The following is a 17,269-nucleotide window of genomic DNA, read 5'->3' as shown; positions in this document are numbered from 1 at the left end:
CTTCATGACAAGTGATTAAAATAATGAAATGGATTCTAAGAAAGGAAGATGATTGATTTAAGATGCAGAGTAGATAACAAATTGTGCGTATCTTGAGTGCAGGAAAATTTTAACTAACTGTATGAAAAATTTTGAGCATCATTCAAGAATCTAGAGACTACTTTTCAGCGAGTTCGTTTCTTCCTAAGATAGGAAAATTCATTTCTTTCATTTTTCAAAGATTAGCACTATATGTATCCTGATGTTATATTTGCAAAAATGACATATCTCTAGCTAATAACTTCGGTAAAACTTCTAACCCATGCATGAGAAATCTAAGAGTCTAAAATTAATTATATTTTTGTCTAGGTTTTCATGGTTCCCACATAATATTCCTTACATGTTCACCCAAGAAAAAAAAAATCCTTCCAAGAAAATGATGCACCATCAAGCCACTCCATTCTTTTACTAAGTTTTTCCTTGAATAAAATGATGACTGTTGTGATTACTGTTTAATTTTAGTCATAGAAAATTGGGGGTCATAATAGCAACATTGTGCCTTTATTTCACATAAAACTTTCCATAATTTACTAGGATAAGTTTTAGGTTTGTTTGCCTAGATAATAAGAAAAATAGCCATTAATGCAACACAAAATTGTTCATTATATAAATACCTAAAAATGTCAAATAATAGCTGTTATCAAATCTTATTCTTTTTTCAATACTATACGGGTCGCTATCCAACAGTCGATGTTAATTATTCTTTTGGCGCGAAAGATACGACCCAAACCCCCTCGCATCTATCACTGCCTTCATGTTTTTGACATTGGAGGACTCTCAGTTAAGGCACGATGATTGAACTTCTTAGAAAGCTAGACAACAACTAAGAAGGTGAGTGATAATAGGAGCTCTCTTAAAGCTTCCCATGCAAATGGAGGAGCTCGACTTCCCTTGTCCTTTTCCATGTATTTTGGTTTTCACCATTTGGAAGCTGAATAGAAAGAATCGGAAAGTTAATGTTAGCTGTATATTAGTTGTATTGATTAACTATGCATAGCCATCTTCAACTATAAAAAGTGGGCTATGGCACTGCTTAAAGTATGGAATAAGAGATCATATCATTTCCCTTCTATGTCTCTCTCTCTCCTCTCCTTCTGCCTTAACATAGTATCAAAGCCTCCGAGATTGTGGAGCCACCCTCGCCCGCTGCCTCTCCTCCGAGACCCCTCGCTGCACCTTTTCCTCCTCCTTTAAAGCATGAAATAAGAGATCATATCCTTTCCCTACAACTCTCTCTCTTTTCTCTCCCTCTGTGTCTCACTCTTCTCTCCATCTACCTTTGTTAAGAAGCAAAGAATAAAGAAGGTATAGCTGGGCAAAAGGGAAAGAACAAAGATACTCCTCCTCTCTTTAAAAGAGAGTTTTATTGGCAAATACCCACTAAATTGATTCTTGCATGCTCCTCCCTTATCATCTTTTTTTCGTATGTATATGAGGAATCAATAATAGAGTTTCAGCATCATTTTTTCAGAAAAGGGAAAGAACAAACATTCCCGGAGTGCAGGGAATGTTAAAAGTTGGTGATTACCTCATCTATCAGGCTTTTAACAAATAGACTCGGAAGAGATAAGAAGAACAAAATTTTGGCTTGGGACTTGGGCAGGGGCCGCGCGAACGCGAATCCCCCTCTACCACAAATTATGACGTCCACTCTCCCACTTGGGGAGATGGTAGGCCAGGGCTCCCTCCACGTGCAATGAGGGCCCCTGACCCAGGCCATGGGCCTTCTTGTTCACCCATTGACCCCGTCCAGGTAAGTATGGTTTCAAGGCGGCCCGGCCTCTCTACTTATTTGGAGCCCCGTCCTCTCGTGCTCCGTTCACATCCGATATGGGACTAAATGTTGTCAGCGGTTAGTTTATGCAAGCGGAATTACGGCAGAAAAGGCTCTCACAAATTAAGAAACGGCAATTTCAGCCTATACCTATTTTGATTTGCACATATATGTTCATTATATTAAAGTACTATAATTGTTGCTTGACTTGGTATTCTAAATCTATGCTACAGTTGCTCAGTTTTAAATAATAGTTGTTTTCTGGATAATTTGGATCTTCAAATATGAAATTGGACTGGAATCTTAGCATGGGTTGATAAAGACTCCTTGCTTGCTTCATTTTTAAACATTGCATCTCATTGAAGGCCAGATTGCCCACATATTAAGAAACTAGTGGACCAATCCCAATCCTATGTTCAGTTGCCTCAAGTGCATGTAAATGCTGCAAATGATATTGGTCTAACTTGACCTGACATGAACTAGGCTGGCCCAACTCATTGTCACCTCTGCTAGGATTCCTTGCTTCCTTTTTTTCCTTTTTTATTATTCTTTCTAAGTGTATGTTTTTGGATGCAAATAAATGGAGCTATTCATGAAGAGCTCGGGCTTGATTTAACAATTGGCTTCTTCAAGTTTGTACAAGTAGAAGATGAGGCAAACTCGCAAGATCTTTTTTTAGAGACCGACTTTCAAATGAGCCAAGCATAAATAGCCATTAGTTCATGAAAACATAAGTGTAGCCCTAGTCACCGTACAAGTTTTCCTGAAGTATCATGGAGCTCAGTCATCCTCTTGATTTGATCTAAATAAACTGATGCTCGACTCAACTCATTGGCAATGCTTAACTAGATCAACTTTTGCAAAAAAAATTGATTTCATGTTATAACCCTTACCAAGATTTGGCAAGCTAATTTGCTTGTTGAAATTATCATTTTGTTACTTAGACCCCTTCTAGTATCCCTAACTATTAGGAGCAATTTAAAGTCTTTGTAAATGGACTCACATACAACTCAAGTTGCAAATGCAGGTCATCTTGCTTATTTGAATGGCTGCAGCTTAAGGTACATAGTAAGTTAGAGTAAGTATTAGGTTGACTTATGGTTAAAAATAGCCATGTGATAAGTTGTAACCTCTTGAGTAAGTATTTTAATTACAAAAAAAGGATTCTCTTCTTCTCTTCTTCCTTCCCTTCTCCTCTCCTCCCCAACCTTGTTCTCAACTCTTTCATACCATCGCCCACCAGGCCCCATCACCTCAATGAGGCCCATAGTCACCTCCTTGTCTCAAACTTCATTGCATTGCCCTCCTCCTCCACTCCACCTTTTCCTCCATTGTTACCCACCCTTTTGCCCCTCTCCTTCACCTTCTTCACCCTTCTCAAGGTTTACACTGTCATCCGCTCCCTCCCCATAGGTGCCCAGCTCCATACCTATATCCTCACTATTGATGGCTTCAAAACCAACTTTTTTGTTCACAACATTCTCATCTTTATGTACGTCGAGTTTTCCGACATGGAGTCCGCTCACAAGATGTTCCGATATAATATCTATTAGAGATGTTCATCTTTTCTCCAAACTATCCTCCGAGCACAAAAAATGAGCTTCCTTCCAAATCAACTACTCTAACTTAAGTCGCAACACGATAAGAATTGCAGTGCAACTTTAACTACAGGATTTCAAATAATCCTTCATAGTGAATAATCTAACAAAAAGAATTCTATATAGAACTTAAGACAATCAGTACACCTAAAATCATCACCATTTGATCCACATGCAAACACAATCAAGAACATACCATCCAAAAATCCTAGAGAGTCGACTAATATATATATATATATATATATATATATATAAAGGATAGTAACTTAGAGTAACATTTATGGGTTCTAGAAAAATGTCAAGATATTAGCATTTCTCTCGTCATAAGAATTCATTAAGTCATTGCAAACCTCTTTATCTCAAATTCAAATCCTTTATAGAAGCAACTTCTACCACCCCCTTTGTATCATATCAAATCTTGCGAATCACACAAAGCCTTCTATACCATGTGGCAAAAAGAACTTTCCATGTATATGCAATAGGAGCGCTGCAGCATTACTAAATATGTATGTATGAATGAATGTATGCATGCAAGCATGCACATATTCATGTATAGAGACTTTGTTAAATAAAAATGAACTTGTGAGGCAGAGCAGGTTCGAAACTAAGTTCGCAATGAAAGATTTTTTTTCGCTTCTTCCTCTATTGAGAGAATATTAGGTAATGCCTAATCATAGCCTTCTAATTTAGTTCACATATAATTAAATTAATCTTTTCATATTTTCATGCTGTAACAAGATTTAGTAGATGGTCTATTCCTAATTTTGTTTTAATTCTCGATAGCAAGTATTTAACAGCATATGTTTTGGAACAAGTACCTAGATTACAAAATAAATGAAAATAAACAAAGTTAGGTCCTAATTATCACGGCCTTCTGGTGTTAAATTTGAGAAGAGAGAAATAGGAGAATTTTTCAAGCTAAGAAGAGCTTCCGACATCCTCATTGTCTTAATTCAGAAGTAGCACGAATGGTTTTCTAATGTCTCTTCAAATCATAACTCTTAGTTTCTACCCTTTAAAACTAGCTTGCAATATGGGATTTTTGAAGGGTAGGACTTTTTTTGGTTACAACCGTTCTTTCAGTTCCTTAATATTTGAGCTATTTATGGAGCCAAGACAAGATTTTATATCGAGCATGGATCCTCTACAGTGCACGATTTGTAATGCAAAATACTGTGCGACACTTAATAGCTGCCTTCAGGAGATTTATGGCTATCAAATACGACAGTCTTATATGTTATACATGACATGCGTTATTTGATGGCAGTTTTTCTTCTTATAACAGCCATCAAGTGCTGCATAGCATTCTACGGTCCAAACAACGCATCATAGATAATTCTAAGTCTTTTGGATTGTGTTAATATTTCCACACTGCTTGTGAAGACATGCTGACTTCTTTTTTTAAGTGTTTTAGCTCTGGTTAAAACCTTTTTGGATGTACTTCTTGTATCCTCCCATTTTATTTTCATAAATGAAGCTATGGGTACCCCCATTTGTTCTCGCAAGAAAGAATGAAAATAAACAGTCCTCTAGTAGTGACTCAAAATCCCCAAGTCCTTCTAAAAACCAACAATGGAAAAAAATTATGTCCATTCCCATGTGTTATCAGCTTTATTGGATCCACCGTATCAGTGTATCTGAAGACAAATTCCACCACGCAAGCTTATAGAAACCTTCAAATTTAACATTCTTAAAGTAATTCTAACCTTCTCAGTATTATTTAAGAACGTAACCACCTTATTATTGCATGTTTCACCAGAATCCACTGGTCCTTTTCACTCTCCTAATGAAAGCTTCATCCTACCTAACTTGCTAGAGTACTTCACACTTCTTAACAACCACAAAAGTTTAAAACTAGACCTCAATAAAAGCAAGACATTTTAGCCTATTTTCTTCAATGCGTGTATCTTAGAAACTTAAACCACCAAATATTATTGATTGAATATTAAAAACCTCATACTTTACCTGGAATTCATTCCAAACTCAGTGGGTTAGCAGGCAAAACAAGCAAGTATGGGCCCAACAAGTTGTCTACTTTCATGAAAGTTACAACCATATCAGCTGATATATCAAATTATTAGCACATCAATATTAGTGTTGCAAGACACAAGTCATACCAGGTCATATTGCATGCATTAGACTCTAGTCACCTTTTTTTTTTTTCTCCAAAAAATGATCCACAAGAGATCATAGCCCAAAAATCCCTCGAAATTAGCCACTCAGAATGTTGGCACATCGGATCATAAATTGCCACCGCTCCACTCTTAATTTGTATAAAAGTTTGAAATAACTAAAGGAAAACCAAGTATGTCTCATTAAATTTAGAGGCAATCTGAAGCCAACTCAGCCATTCTAAATTCTATTTCAATATCCAAAACCCAACTATTATTTTTGTAACGTTTAATCCTCCTATCACACCAAAGCATGCACTAATTTCCAATTACTTAATCCTTCCAACAATCTGCCGCTCGATCACAATCCGACGGCTATCATCCCTTGACCGCAGCCGAAAACAGTGCAGTAGAGCTGGCCTGATCTAGGAAATATACTGTGCCAACAAGGTCATTTTCGTCACGTCAAAATCCAGTCGCTTCTTCGACGTCGTCTACTCGCCGATCAAAACCACCAACCATCTTGACCTGCTTCCTCTTCCCTTTCACCTCACTCCACGTCCCGCTCTTTTTAAATCCCCCTTTCGCCATGGTTAAAACCCTAGCTCGCCAAACCCTAATTTATCCCCCCCAATTCCCAATCCGTCTCCTTTCCCTCCGCCCGGATCCAGTTCTTTCCGAGATCTAGCTATCGACCTAAATTTAATTTCATCTATTTTCGTAGAGTATTTCTGAAGATCCGGTTGGTTTTGTTCTTTTTTGTTGTTAATTTGTGTTTCTGGTTTGGCTTGGTGGGGATTGGTTGGGATAATGGTGGAGATCGGGAGGTTCCCCTTCCCCAACCACCGGCGGTGGCTGCCGGGGTTTGTCTCGACCCACAGGACCCTCTTTTTGGTGATCTGGGTCGTGGGGTTTGCGACGGTGTTCCTGTGGCAGAGCAGCTCCATCGACGGGCTCCTGTTCTTCCGGCGGGCGCTGCCGGAGATGGCAGCGCCGAGTCTCCGGCCGTTTGCGTACAATATCACGGACTTTGGTGGGGTTGGGGATGGAGTGACACTGAATACTAAGGCGTTTGAGCGCGCGGTGGCGAAGATCGCGAGGCTCAGGCGGAGGGGCGGCGGGCAGCTCAATGTGCCGCCTGGAGTATGGCTGACAGCGCCGTTCAATCTCACGAGTCATATGACTCTGTTTCTTGCAGAAGGTGCCGAGATTCGTGGAATTGAGGTGAGATTAGTTGTTTTAGTTTGTTATCTCCTGTTTTTGTTTGAATTAGTGGAAAGTATGTGTTTTGTAAAACCTAATCAATGCTCTTACCCGAAAAGAAAACCTAAGTTAATGATTTCTTTTCATGGGTAGTTGATAGCGCCACAATTGTTTTTTCCCCCATTCCACTCAATGTGATAATAATTCCCACCGTGTGTATACCAGTAATTGAAGGTTTTTGATTGATAAACATCAAATACAATAAGGGGGCATTTGGTATGAGGTGATCATCTAAGGATCAAGGATGATGTTGGTGTAGGTCATAAGATCACTGTATTTGGTTACATCACGGTACTTCTATATGGCAGTGATCCCAAATCATCTTCACTTCTCAAATCACCATCCAATTTAGTGATGAGATATGTATCTTTGAGGTTAGGAATTCAAGATCACCTAGGGCAGTGATCTTAGGCCGAAATTCGAGGATAAAAATATTCATCAGTTTAGCGGAAAAAATGGGTATATCAATGTACCATTAATATATTATATTATATTGATATTATTATTATATTGATATTATATATATTATATATGATTAATAGATATATTTTTATAGAATACATTAGGGGTAGTTTTGGTATTATATGGTCAGTGATCTTGAATTCTCATGAAATACCAAACAGATTACTCATGGATACTTGAGAGTCTTTAATGATTGGAACATAGTATACCAAACACGGTGATCTTAGATCATCGGGGATCAGATTATCCTGGGATAAGGATCACCAGTGATCTATGATTGCCTAGGTGATCCCATTTAGGTCACCAAATGCCACCTAATTATTATATCTTTTGAGACCGGAGTCTTATATTCATCAGCTTATCCGTCTTTCCTTGCCCCCTTTTCTCAAATAATTTAAAGATTCTATATTTGATGAGCTATACTTGAAGACAATATGACTTAGTCAATAATGAAACAAATTCCAAAGTATGAATTGTCATAATTCATAAAGTTGTTTGGGAAGTTTTTAACTTCTCGATCTCTATTTTGTAATAGCTAAGTCCCTGATCTCTTAGTGTGAGTGCTCTTGTTTGTCCTTATATTCAAAACAGTAACTGCCTTATCATTGTAATTACTAGGGAATCTGAAGTTACATATCACAAAATATAATCTTCTTAGCATCTAATTGTTTGATCTTCTATAATATTTCTTGAAAATTTGGAAGCTTGAGAATCTGAAAGTGATTATTAAAATATAGCACTTAACCTGCAGTTGATGCATTTACTATAAGTTGTTTGATCTTATCTTTTCCTCAGTGGACCCTAATCCATTTTTTTTCGATTCCGCTTATTGTACCATGTTATAGTCAGTGAGAAATGTGCCTCACTTTTTTAAGGCTTCTCATTTTCATCATACAAGTTCAGAAGGGCATCACTTCTCCAAGAAAAAATAATAATAGTAAAGTTTAGAAGAGCATTAATTATCGTTTATTATAAAAATTCTTGCATGCTGCATCAAATTGATATGGAGGGGTATCATTATATAAGCTTGTTTTCCTTTTTTGTTCCAATAGGATGAGAGATATTGGCCATTAATGCCACCATTGCCATCATATGGATTTGGGAGGGAACATAAGGGACCTCGATATGGAAGTCTGATCCATGGCCAGAATCTGAAGGATTTGGTTATAACAGGTCAGTGTATTTACTGTATTTCATATCTTTAATGTTTCCTTCTTAATGTATTAAATAAGTAAAAACAAGATTACATTGAGAAAGAAGGATGAATCAGAGGCTAAAAAGAATGAATGACACATAGACATACTATGTCAAGGATATAACAGTAATTGAAGTATTATGATCTTGATAAGCAACTTATATAAATCAGTAGGAGAAAATTTGAAAAGGAAAAGGGAATTCACATCTAAAACTAACGAGCATGACCAGTTCCGCCCTTGCTTATTATCACTTCTTGGAATTCATGCTTGTTTAAGTTGCCTCATATTTGCATCTTCTTTTTTGAAGTACTTCTTAGTAAGTACTAACTTATCAATGAACCATCAGCCTAAACTTGCATACATCTTAAGTTTCTTCATTGATAGTTAGAATATGCTAAAAACCAATTAGCAAACAACATGATGACGTTTCTTTGCCTTATTTTGATTAAAACAAAGACTTTGCTCAGGACATGAAGCCTTCACGTGCAAATGTTGTACTTGGAGAGAATTAGGTTAGTTTATCATAATGAAATACCATGGTATAACCTACCATAACTATAATCATTAAGCTCTGTCCCAACTATTTAACAAAGATCTCGAAACATAGAAATTCACAGATGACTACAGCCATATATAGTGCTATCAAAAAAATGCTGACATTTATCTCACCAGTTATTTGATAACATTTGAATGTCAAGCCAAAGACTCAAATTTATAATTATTAATTAATTTAAGGACTTCTAATATGAAGATTTATCAATAAGGTATCATCACAGGAAAGATTCAGCGAAAAGTTTATATTCTTCTGTTCACTAGATCTGAATTAATTATTCAGTGTTGAAGCAAATAAAAATCTTCCCATACCCAAATCCCATTATTGCTTATAAACCTTCTCAATTAAAATTCCTGTGCTAGTTCCAGACAGTTACCTCTTATCAGAAGCCAACAATTGACAGTTGTCCGATTTTCATTATTGCAATAGTTCAATCTTCTTCCATTCATTTGGTTTAGGATAATAATATCCTATTGTTTAATGCTTGCCTTCCAGATGACATGGAATATACTGCAAGCAACTTTAAATAAAGACTTGGAAGATGTTAATATTGTCAAAATTGTCTATCTATCATAGTACTTTTCTCAAAGTCTTTAAGCTGTGAATGGTTTCTTTTTAACAAAAAAACACAATGGTCTTTTGATAATGCTATCAAGACCATGCTTTCTGGAAATTATGGTCTTATTTTATAAGTCATAGTCTGAGAATTATAAAATCCCTTGCTATTTGAATGTTTACATTGCTTTCCAACTATTTTTGGATGTATTCTTTGAGATTGGGAATTTTGAATTACTAGCGAGCAAGATGGGTGTTGTTTGCTTGCTTAGATGTTTTCTTCCACTTGTCCAACAGGAAACAATGGTACCATAAATGGACAAGGTCAAGCATGGTGGACAAAATATCGCAAAAGACTTCTCAACAACACTAGGGGGCCTCTTGTGCAGATCATGTGGTCCAAAGACATAGTTATTTCCAACATAACTTTGCGTGATTCTCCTTTTTGGACACTTCATCCCTTTGACTGCAAGAATGTTACTGTCACAAATGTTACCATCTTGGCTCCTGTTACTGGAGCTCCAAACACAGATGGAATAGATCCGGGTAAGCATGCATTTTAAGGCTTTACGACCTTTATTTTTCTTAACATGATGCAAACAGTCTTTGTACGGATATATTTGATTTCTTGAAAGCTATGAAATTCAGGCATATGCTTGTACATCTAGTTTATGTTATTGTATACTTTATTTTTCTTGAAGGGTCTTAATGTTTTTGGCAAATTGACACAGCATGTGCGCATGCCAGAATCCTGTCTTCTTGTTCAACCAAACATTATTCAATCCCCCCACCCTCCTTTCCTGATGCATGCTTTGTAAGCTTCTCTAGTAGAGCCATTGCGTCAATAACTTATACGTCTACTGCTTGATGAACTTAGTTTACATAGTGTATGAATTCTTTGATAGCTTTTTCCTTTTCTCAGTCTTTCAAATCCTTATTCCTGCTGATGGTCTATGCAGATTCATGTGAGGATGTGGTGATAGAGAACTGTTACATATGTGTAGGCGATGACGCAATAGCCATAAAGAGTGGTTGGGATCAGTATGGAATTGCATATGGGCGTCCATCTACTAACATTTTAATCCGCAATCTCACTGTTCGTTCTGTGGTGAGGTGAGCCTGTCATTTTTTCTGCATTATTGGGTGTCTTTATGCACATTAAACTTTTGACATATTATGAACTGTTCAGTTGCAAATTGGCTAGCATGACTTATCTTGGCTCCTTGATGATTCTACACCGTGACGTTGTCATTGCAATCCTATAAAAAAACACAGATGTATAAAGTTTATCACAGGTAAAATCAAAACTGCATTTGGCACATGATTCAAAACAGTGTCACTATATTAGGGTGGCAACCTTTGTATTTATGTCTTAATGAACGGCAATGTTCTGATGTATACTGCCTTAAGAAAGAGGATGTAGAGTAATATACCATGGACTGCGTGAAGGATCCACGTTAAGTTCATGATTCTCTAACCTGCATGCTGGTTATGATGCTATGCTGATCCTCTTTTGTGTGTTTGTCTCTCATTATACCCAGATAATATTCTGAACTTTATAGAGAGACCTGTGCCAGTCTTGTTTTCATTCACTCTCTCATTCACAGCCTTTAATATGCTTTACATGAGTTTTTTTTCTTGATAATTTTGGCAACTGTTTGCAGTTTTTACATATAAACCTTCATCATGCTGCATTTTTATTATATATTCTGGGTTAAGTCTTATATTTTGGGATGCTGAAATCTTGTAAAACCGAGAACTAATCTCGCGTATGTTATCACTTAGACAACCCCACTTTGTATATGAAATTTAGAATATAATCCCTTCAGTTGTAGGCAAACATCACAAGCCAGATGCTATGATACAACTTTACTGCAAAAACCAATATTTTATGTTATATTGAAAACACCATTTTCACTAATTATGGCACAAGTAGAACCACACTTATTTAAGAAAGCATGAAAGTAAACCCCCAGTACAGGCATTGTATCCAATCTGTTTGTGGCCTTTTGCTGCTTTTGTAGTGTTTGTATGTAACAATAGGAAGATGTACATTCCTTAAGTTGACTTGGAACTCCAGAAGTTAACAAAAGGTTATGTATGAGTGTCTCTCTCCATATAGACACACACACACACACACAGAGGCTAGGCTATGCTCAAGAGCTTTCGCCTTCTAGTACTCCTGATTTTTCTACCACCAGCTATGCTTGGATATTTGTGCAATACATATCTTATTTTAAGTTTTCAAAATACTATTTATACCTTTTTTTTCCTTTTGTTCGGGTTCTCCTACCTCTTGCATATCACCCTTTTGCTATTCCTAGGTCCACCCTGTAGGCAGGACCCCACCTTTCCATATAAGGAGCTATGCTGGCACTGAAACACACAAGCGACAAAATCAGCATATCCCTTTTCAGTTACTATCCGACTTCTCCCTTTTCTAGAATACAGGACAATAGAAGATAGCAAGAGTGGTAGATGACGGTGAATAGGTTGAGTTCCTCTCGTTCTCCCTCCATCTCATTCTCTTTCTCATATGTGTACAATGATATCCAAGTTGGAGGGAATCAACCTCAATGAGACAGCAATGGCCGGAAGGGGACCAAGGTGGTGGTGGTTGGCCTGAGGAGCAAAATGAAAGAGAAAGGGGCAGGGTAGTTCTCTACAATCGAAAGTGAACAACTGTAGTTGGTCGGCTAACAAAGGGTGGATAGAGATAGGGTTGGCAGAGCGGCAATTCACCTATAGGGGTAAAGGGCACAATGAGACAAAGGAAGAGGGCAGCTAGCAATGGCGTATGCTTGGGTGATAGCAGAGTGGATTAGATATGATTCACGAGAGGGAGTTAAAAAGAGCAGAAGTGACATTTGGTAAAAAAGGTAAAGTAAAATATACTTTGAACAAATCTCTAAGCTTATCTGACAGTAGTAAAATTAGGAGTGTCAAAGGGTGAATGCTCTCAAGTGTAGCCTAACCCTCCCTCTCTCTCTCTTTGGGTTTGTGTGTGTGCATGTATGAAGATTCTATATGAAGTCAAATGAGCAATAAAGTATCACATATCATAGTGTACAATATTCTTGTCATCATAATCATAAATAGACCTAAGCAAAGAAAGTTGTTTGGTGGACCATACGTATTAGGAAAAGCAAGGAAAGTTATGCCACTCCCTTTAAAAATGACAAAACATCTCGTAATTCTTTTTACATTCTCAACGTAAAGCTTAAGCCACCTTTTGAACATTTTTTTATTTATTCCATTTTTTATGTTGCTTTTAGCTCAATTTATCGTTTACTGCATCCATAGGATTCCCTTCTCATCAAAATCTGTATCTTTTGCATCAATTGTCAGAAGAAAGAAAATAATTAGTCAAGAAACCATGCTAGAGTGCTTTTTTACTTGTTTCTAAAATGTTTTGAGATGACTATTTAATGTGTTTTATTCATGTCATACTTGTGTGCCCACTTTCAGAACATTTCAGTAATTCTGATTTTATGCCCAAAATGAGCAAATGAATGTGAAACATGAATTGAACATAGTAAATACTCGTGCAGCAAAAAAAACATAGTAAATACTCCAGTGGATAGGCAGTCTAGATTACTTTCTGAACTAAAACAAGATTTTTCCTGACTCTGACACAAAAAGGAATAGCATGAATTTGAAAGAATGATTTTACATATGCGATAATTTTTTTTATTTAGTAGATAAGATGTGGCTAAAACCTTGGGTTAAGAAGTGAAAGAGGAACAGGATATTTCATAATATTTCTTTTTGAGTGAGAGAGAGCACAATATAAAACAAATAAGAAAGAAAATGAAACAAAAAAAAAAAGTGGAAACTTTTCTTTTTTATGATCTTTAAATAATGCAGTAAATCGTGCCTTGGCAACTATGCTTGTCGTAACAGCATTACATGATTTGATTAGCAGTTTAGCCACATGATCACTTTTCATAGGCAAAAATCAGGAACTGACGTCTGACATCTGCCTGGACTCAGCAAAAGGAAACATCCCCCCCCCCCCCCCCCCCCCTCTCCTTCTTCTTGCCATATTCTGATAAAAAAAAAATTGAACAAGTCACCATGTTTTACCATCTCAATGCAATATTCTTCAGAGATGGCTGCAAATGCAAGCAGACACACTACATGGCACGGATTACCCCAGCCTCCGGAATTTTGATGCCTCCCTGTACCATATGGTAGCAAGTTTCCAACATGTTAGTTTCAGCATTTTTCCCAGCATCTTCCAGCAGACCTCTGAGGACCACAAAGACCTTAACCATTGTATCATACAAGAAGCAGCCGTTCATGTAATTGTCTGGCTGTCAAGATCTTATTCGGAGTTGCACTTCTAACTGCTGTTTTATGAAATCAAAGATGTTTTTTCTGCTCAACTTATGAATAAATAGCATCAGAATTCAGCGGCTTCACACACTAAATTAAACTACTGTTATGACACAGTGCTGGAGTATCAATAGGCAGCGAGATGTCTGGAGGAGTTTCAAATGTTACCGTGGAAAACCTTCATGTCTGGGAATCAAGGCGGGGCATTAGAATGAAGACTGCCCCCGGGAGAGGAGGCTACATTCGCAACATATCCTACCACAATGTGACCCTTGATATTGTTCGTGTTGGCATTGTGATTAAGACTGACTACAATGAGCACCCTGATGAAGGCTTCGATCCGAAGGCTGTTCCCCTCATTGAGAACATATCCTTCAGTGGGATTCATGGTGAGGGAGTCCGTGTCCCAGTTCGGATCCATGGCAGTGAGGACATCCCTGTGAAGGGTGTCAGCTTCCGTGACATGTCCGTGGGTATAACCTACAAGAAGAAGCACATATTCCAGTGTTCCTTTGTTCACGGACGTGTGATAGGGTCCATCTTCCCTGCACCATGTGAGAACCTCGACCTTTATGATGAGCAGGGGCAGCTGGTGAAGCAATCAGTGTCACAGAACAGCACGGACATTGACTATGATATTTGAAAAATTTGTTCACTCTCCATTTTCCAGATGGGAGGAGTGCTGGGTTATTCTTTGGCAGTGATCGTTCTGTCAAGGATCTGTACCCAAGTTTTTTCATCCCCCTGGCTTGTACATACCGAGTTTTCAATTTTTCATATTTTTTTTTGGAATATCAGGTGATAGATGGTCTTGCAGCACTCTGTTCTCTGCCCTCAAAATTCTTGAATAATTAATTTTGCAGATGATAGTCTCAGAGAGAACTTCCTGGATGCATGTTGGAATTTGGAAGAGCAGGGGAGATGCTTTTATTCCATGTTATCTGTAATTTCTCCGCAAAGAAACCCCGTTGTACCATGGTTTCAGATGACAGCTACTTTAATGGTGTACCAGATTTTGTGCTGCTCTATCAGGTTGTGGACATGTATGCGTGTGATGCCCAATGTGGCAATATATGTTAAACAGCTGGAATGTGACAGTACTAGAGTATGAAATACAAGCTCTATGATGTGAACTTTGTATCGAAAACTTAAAACGAATACATCTCTCGACCTTTCTAAGATGTTATGTGGTTGTGCATGGAAAACCTTGCAGTAACAAGAGTGTAGAAAGATGAATAGGTATACTTATTTTATTTAGTAAGAAGCATAACGGTCCTATAGTTCCGATGGAGAGAAGAACCTATAATTAGGTTTTCGGGGAAGCATAATACCCTTTTTGTCTTCATAATAGTTTATTATGATTATTATAAGAATCTATGACAGTTTTTATCAATGGTTGTAATTGCTGCCATGGCGATTCAATCCCTGTGCCCTGTTTACAGATTTAAAATTTGCAGCTTTTTACTAGGGAAATGGAATCCACAGGTGGTACTTGAAAGAGTAATAACATTGTTCATGCTGATGGCATTAAAAGATTGAAAATGTACCAATTAAATGCTTTATCTAAATTAAGCTATTAAACAAATAACATTTGTGGTAATTATCCATGTAGCATCTCCTAATGTGAATAACCTATGGAACAATTGCTATAGAATTACCAAGAAATATTGGAATATATCTTTCTTTCATCTAATGTTTAAAAGAAAATATGGCACTTTTTATTTGGATTACCTAAAACTTAATGATATTAATTATAGTTAATCTGATTAAGATTTCAAATATTATAGTACAAGATTGTCCGGTCGCATGCTGCCATGGTACGTCTTCATATCAATCATGATTTATGGATGCAAAACAGTATAACATAATATGTATTGCCGTACACCTTGCTATGAGATAGTATGTAAATAACATGACATGGTCGGATTTTCAATTAGTCTGATGTTCTGATAAGAAATCACTTGATGAAATGAGATATGCAACTCATTATGCTCCAATTGGTCCATCTAGTCTGCATATCAGCCTGCTCGCAACATTATATACCAACTTTTACGCAACATTATCATTTTTATAAGTTCACACATTCCTTTACAGATCAGTTGAAGAGGCCTTTTCATTTTGGCCATGGAAATGTTGCAAAATAGGTCCTAGTGTCTGGATAGGAAAAGTTTCAAGAGCATGCGCCTTCTGACCTTCCAGAGAGCTCATCCTTTTGTGGTCCCAAAATGATAACTACCTCTTCCATAAAATGGGAAAAGCTTCCCTTCCTTTTTCTTTTCTTTGCAAAATTGTACTGGCACTCTACATTGAGTAATTCATCCATGGATTACTAGCATGTATTTCCCCGCTGGTAGCACCATTGTTACAGCATCCAAAGCTTGTATGAGTGGCTGACTGGAGAAATTATTGGTTGGATCAGATCCACTAGCTCGACGGTAGACTAATCTAACAATCAACAAACATACATAAAAATAAATAAAAAATAAAAAATGGAGCAATATAGATGTATTTGCGTATATTGGTTCATGATTGGACCGATCCACCAGCTTAGCGGTCGACTTGATTCAATCAAAAATTTTACAAGTGAGCGCACCTTATGTATTGGCCCACAAATCATTGTGGGAGTTGTGCGGAGGAAAGGGAGGTCAAGTACGAATCAAAAAATAGTTAGCTGCTAATTGGACAATTTTTGAGGTTAAGTCATGTAGTATGTTTCATGTAGACCGTAGAAGAGAGGACGTAGAAGAGTATTTAAAAAGGTAACAAAAATTCAAGCGCTTGCTTGGACAGTACCACTTTTTGCCCCCTTGAGCAAAAGATGAAAAATATTCTTCCTAATCTTAACATATATATAGATATATAATTTTTTTTTATGTGTAGAGAATCTTTGGATTTTCTTTATCTATTTATATTTTTAATTCCTTTTACCCTTTTCTTGTTTTTGGTGTTCTTTCCCACGCGAGCGTACGGCAATGAGTGGATAATTCGTTGGAATGTCATCAAAAGCCTTTAGTGCAGTTGGTGCACCTTGCATGCAGTCAAAGCGAAGCCAAATATGCTTATTTCTTTCACCCGAAATATAGAAGCAAACTAGTCCTTTCATTTCATTCACTGTTTTACCATCTCTTTCTATAAAAAAAAAATACCATCGTAAATTGTTATCTGTCAATCTTGATTAACGAAACTTATGATTGATAACATCTAGTGAAATACTGCAGATTTGCAACTCAAGGCCCGCAGAGGCTTTGAAAAGAATCAAACAATTGCTCCCATAATCCATGAACTCTTTTTGGTCAAATGTCACTAATCATTTGAAGTATCTTTAGCTCTTTTAAGTCGAGAAGCTGAAAAACTAGAAAGATGTAAAAAAAAAAAATCAT

The 17,269-nt window shown here is 37.1% G+C and overlaps 1 protein-coding gene and 1 non-coding gene across 2 annotated transcripts; one reads left to right on the top strand and one right to left on the bottom strand.

The window, feature by feature from the left end:
- Positions 1 to 1,638: 1,638 nt before the first annotated feature.
- LOC113462876 lies at positions 1,639 to 1,800 on the bottom strand. The gene has a single exon (XR_003386136.1). It is a non-coding gene; the product is annotated as a U1 spliceosomal RNA (small nuclear RNA).
- Positions 1,801 to 6,032: 4,232 nt separating this feature from the next.
- On the top strand, positions 6,033 to 15,068 carry LOC103709328 (probable polygalacturonase). The gene is made up of 5 exons (XM_008794625.4): positions 6,033 to 6,746; positions 8,300 to 8,420; positions 9,849 to 10,097; positions 10,511 to 10,664; positions 14,007 to 15,068. The coding sequence occupies exons 1-5, from the start codon at positions 6,333 to 6,335 to the stop codon at positions 14,530 to 14,532; spliced, it is 1,464 nt and encodes a 487-aa protein (XP_008792847.1). The 5' UTR covers positions 6,033 to 6,332; the 3' UTR covers positions 14,533 to 15,068.
- Positions 15,069 to 17,269: the final 2,201 nt, after the last annotated feature.

The sequence above is a fragment of the Phoenix dactylifera genome, chromosome 8 (assembly GCF_009389715.1).
Source record: "Phoenix dactylifera cultivar Barhee BC4 chromosome 8, palm_55x_up_171113_PBpolish2nd_filt_p, whole genome shotgun sequence".
NCBI lineage: Eukaryota > Viridiplantae > Streptophyta > Magnoliopsida > Arecales > Arecaceae > Phoenix > Phoenix dactylifera.
This window is presented reverse-complemented; position numbering and strand designations above follow the sequence as displayed.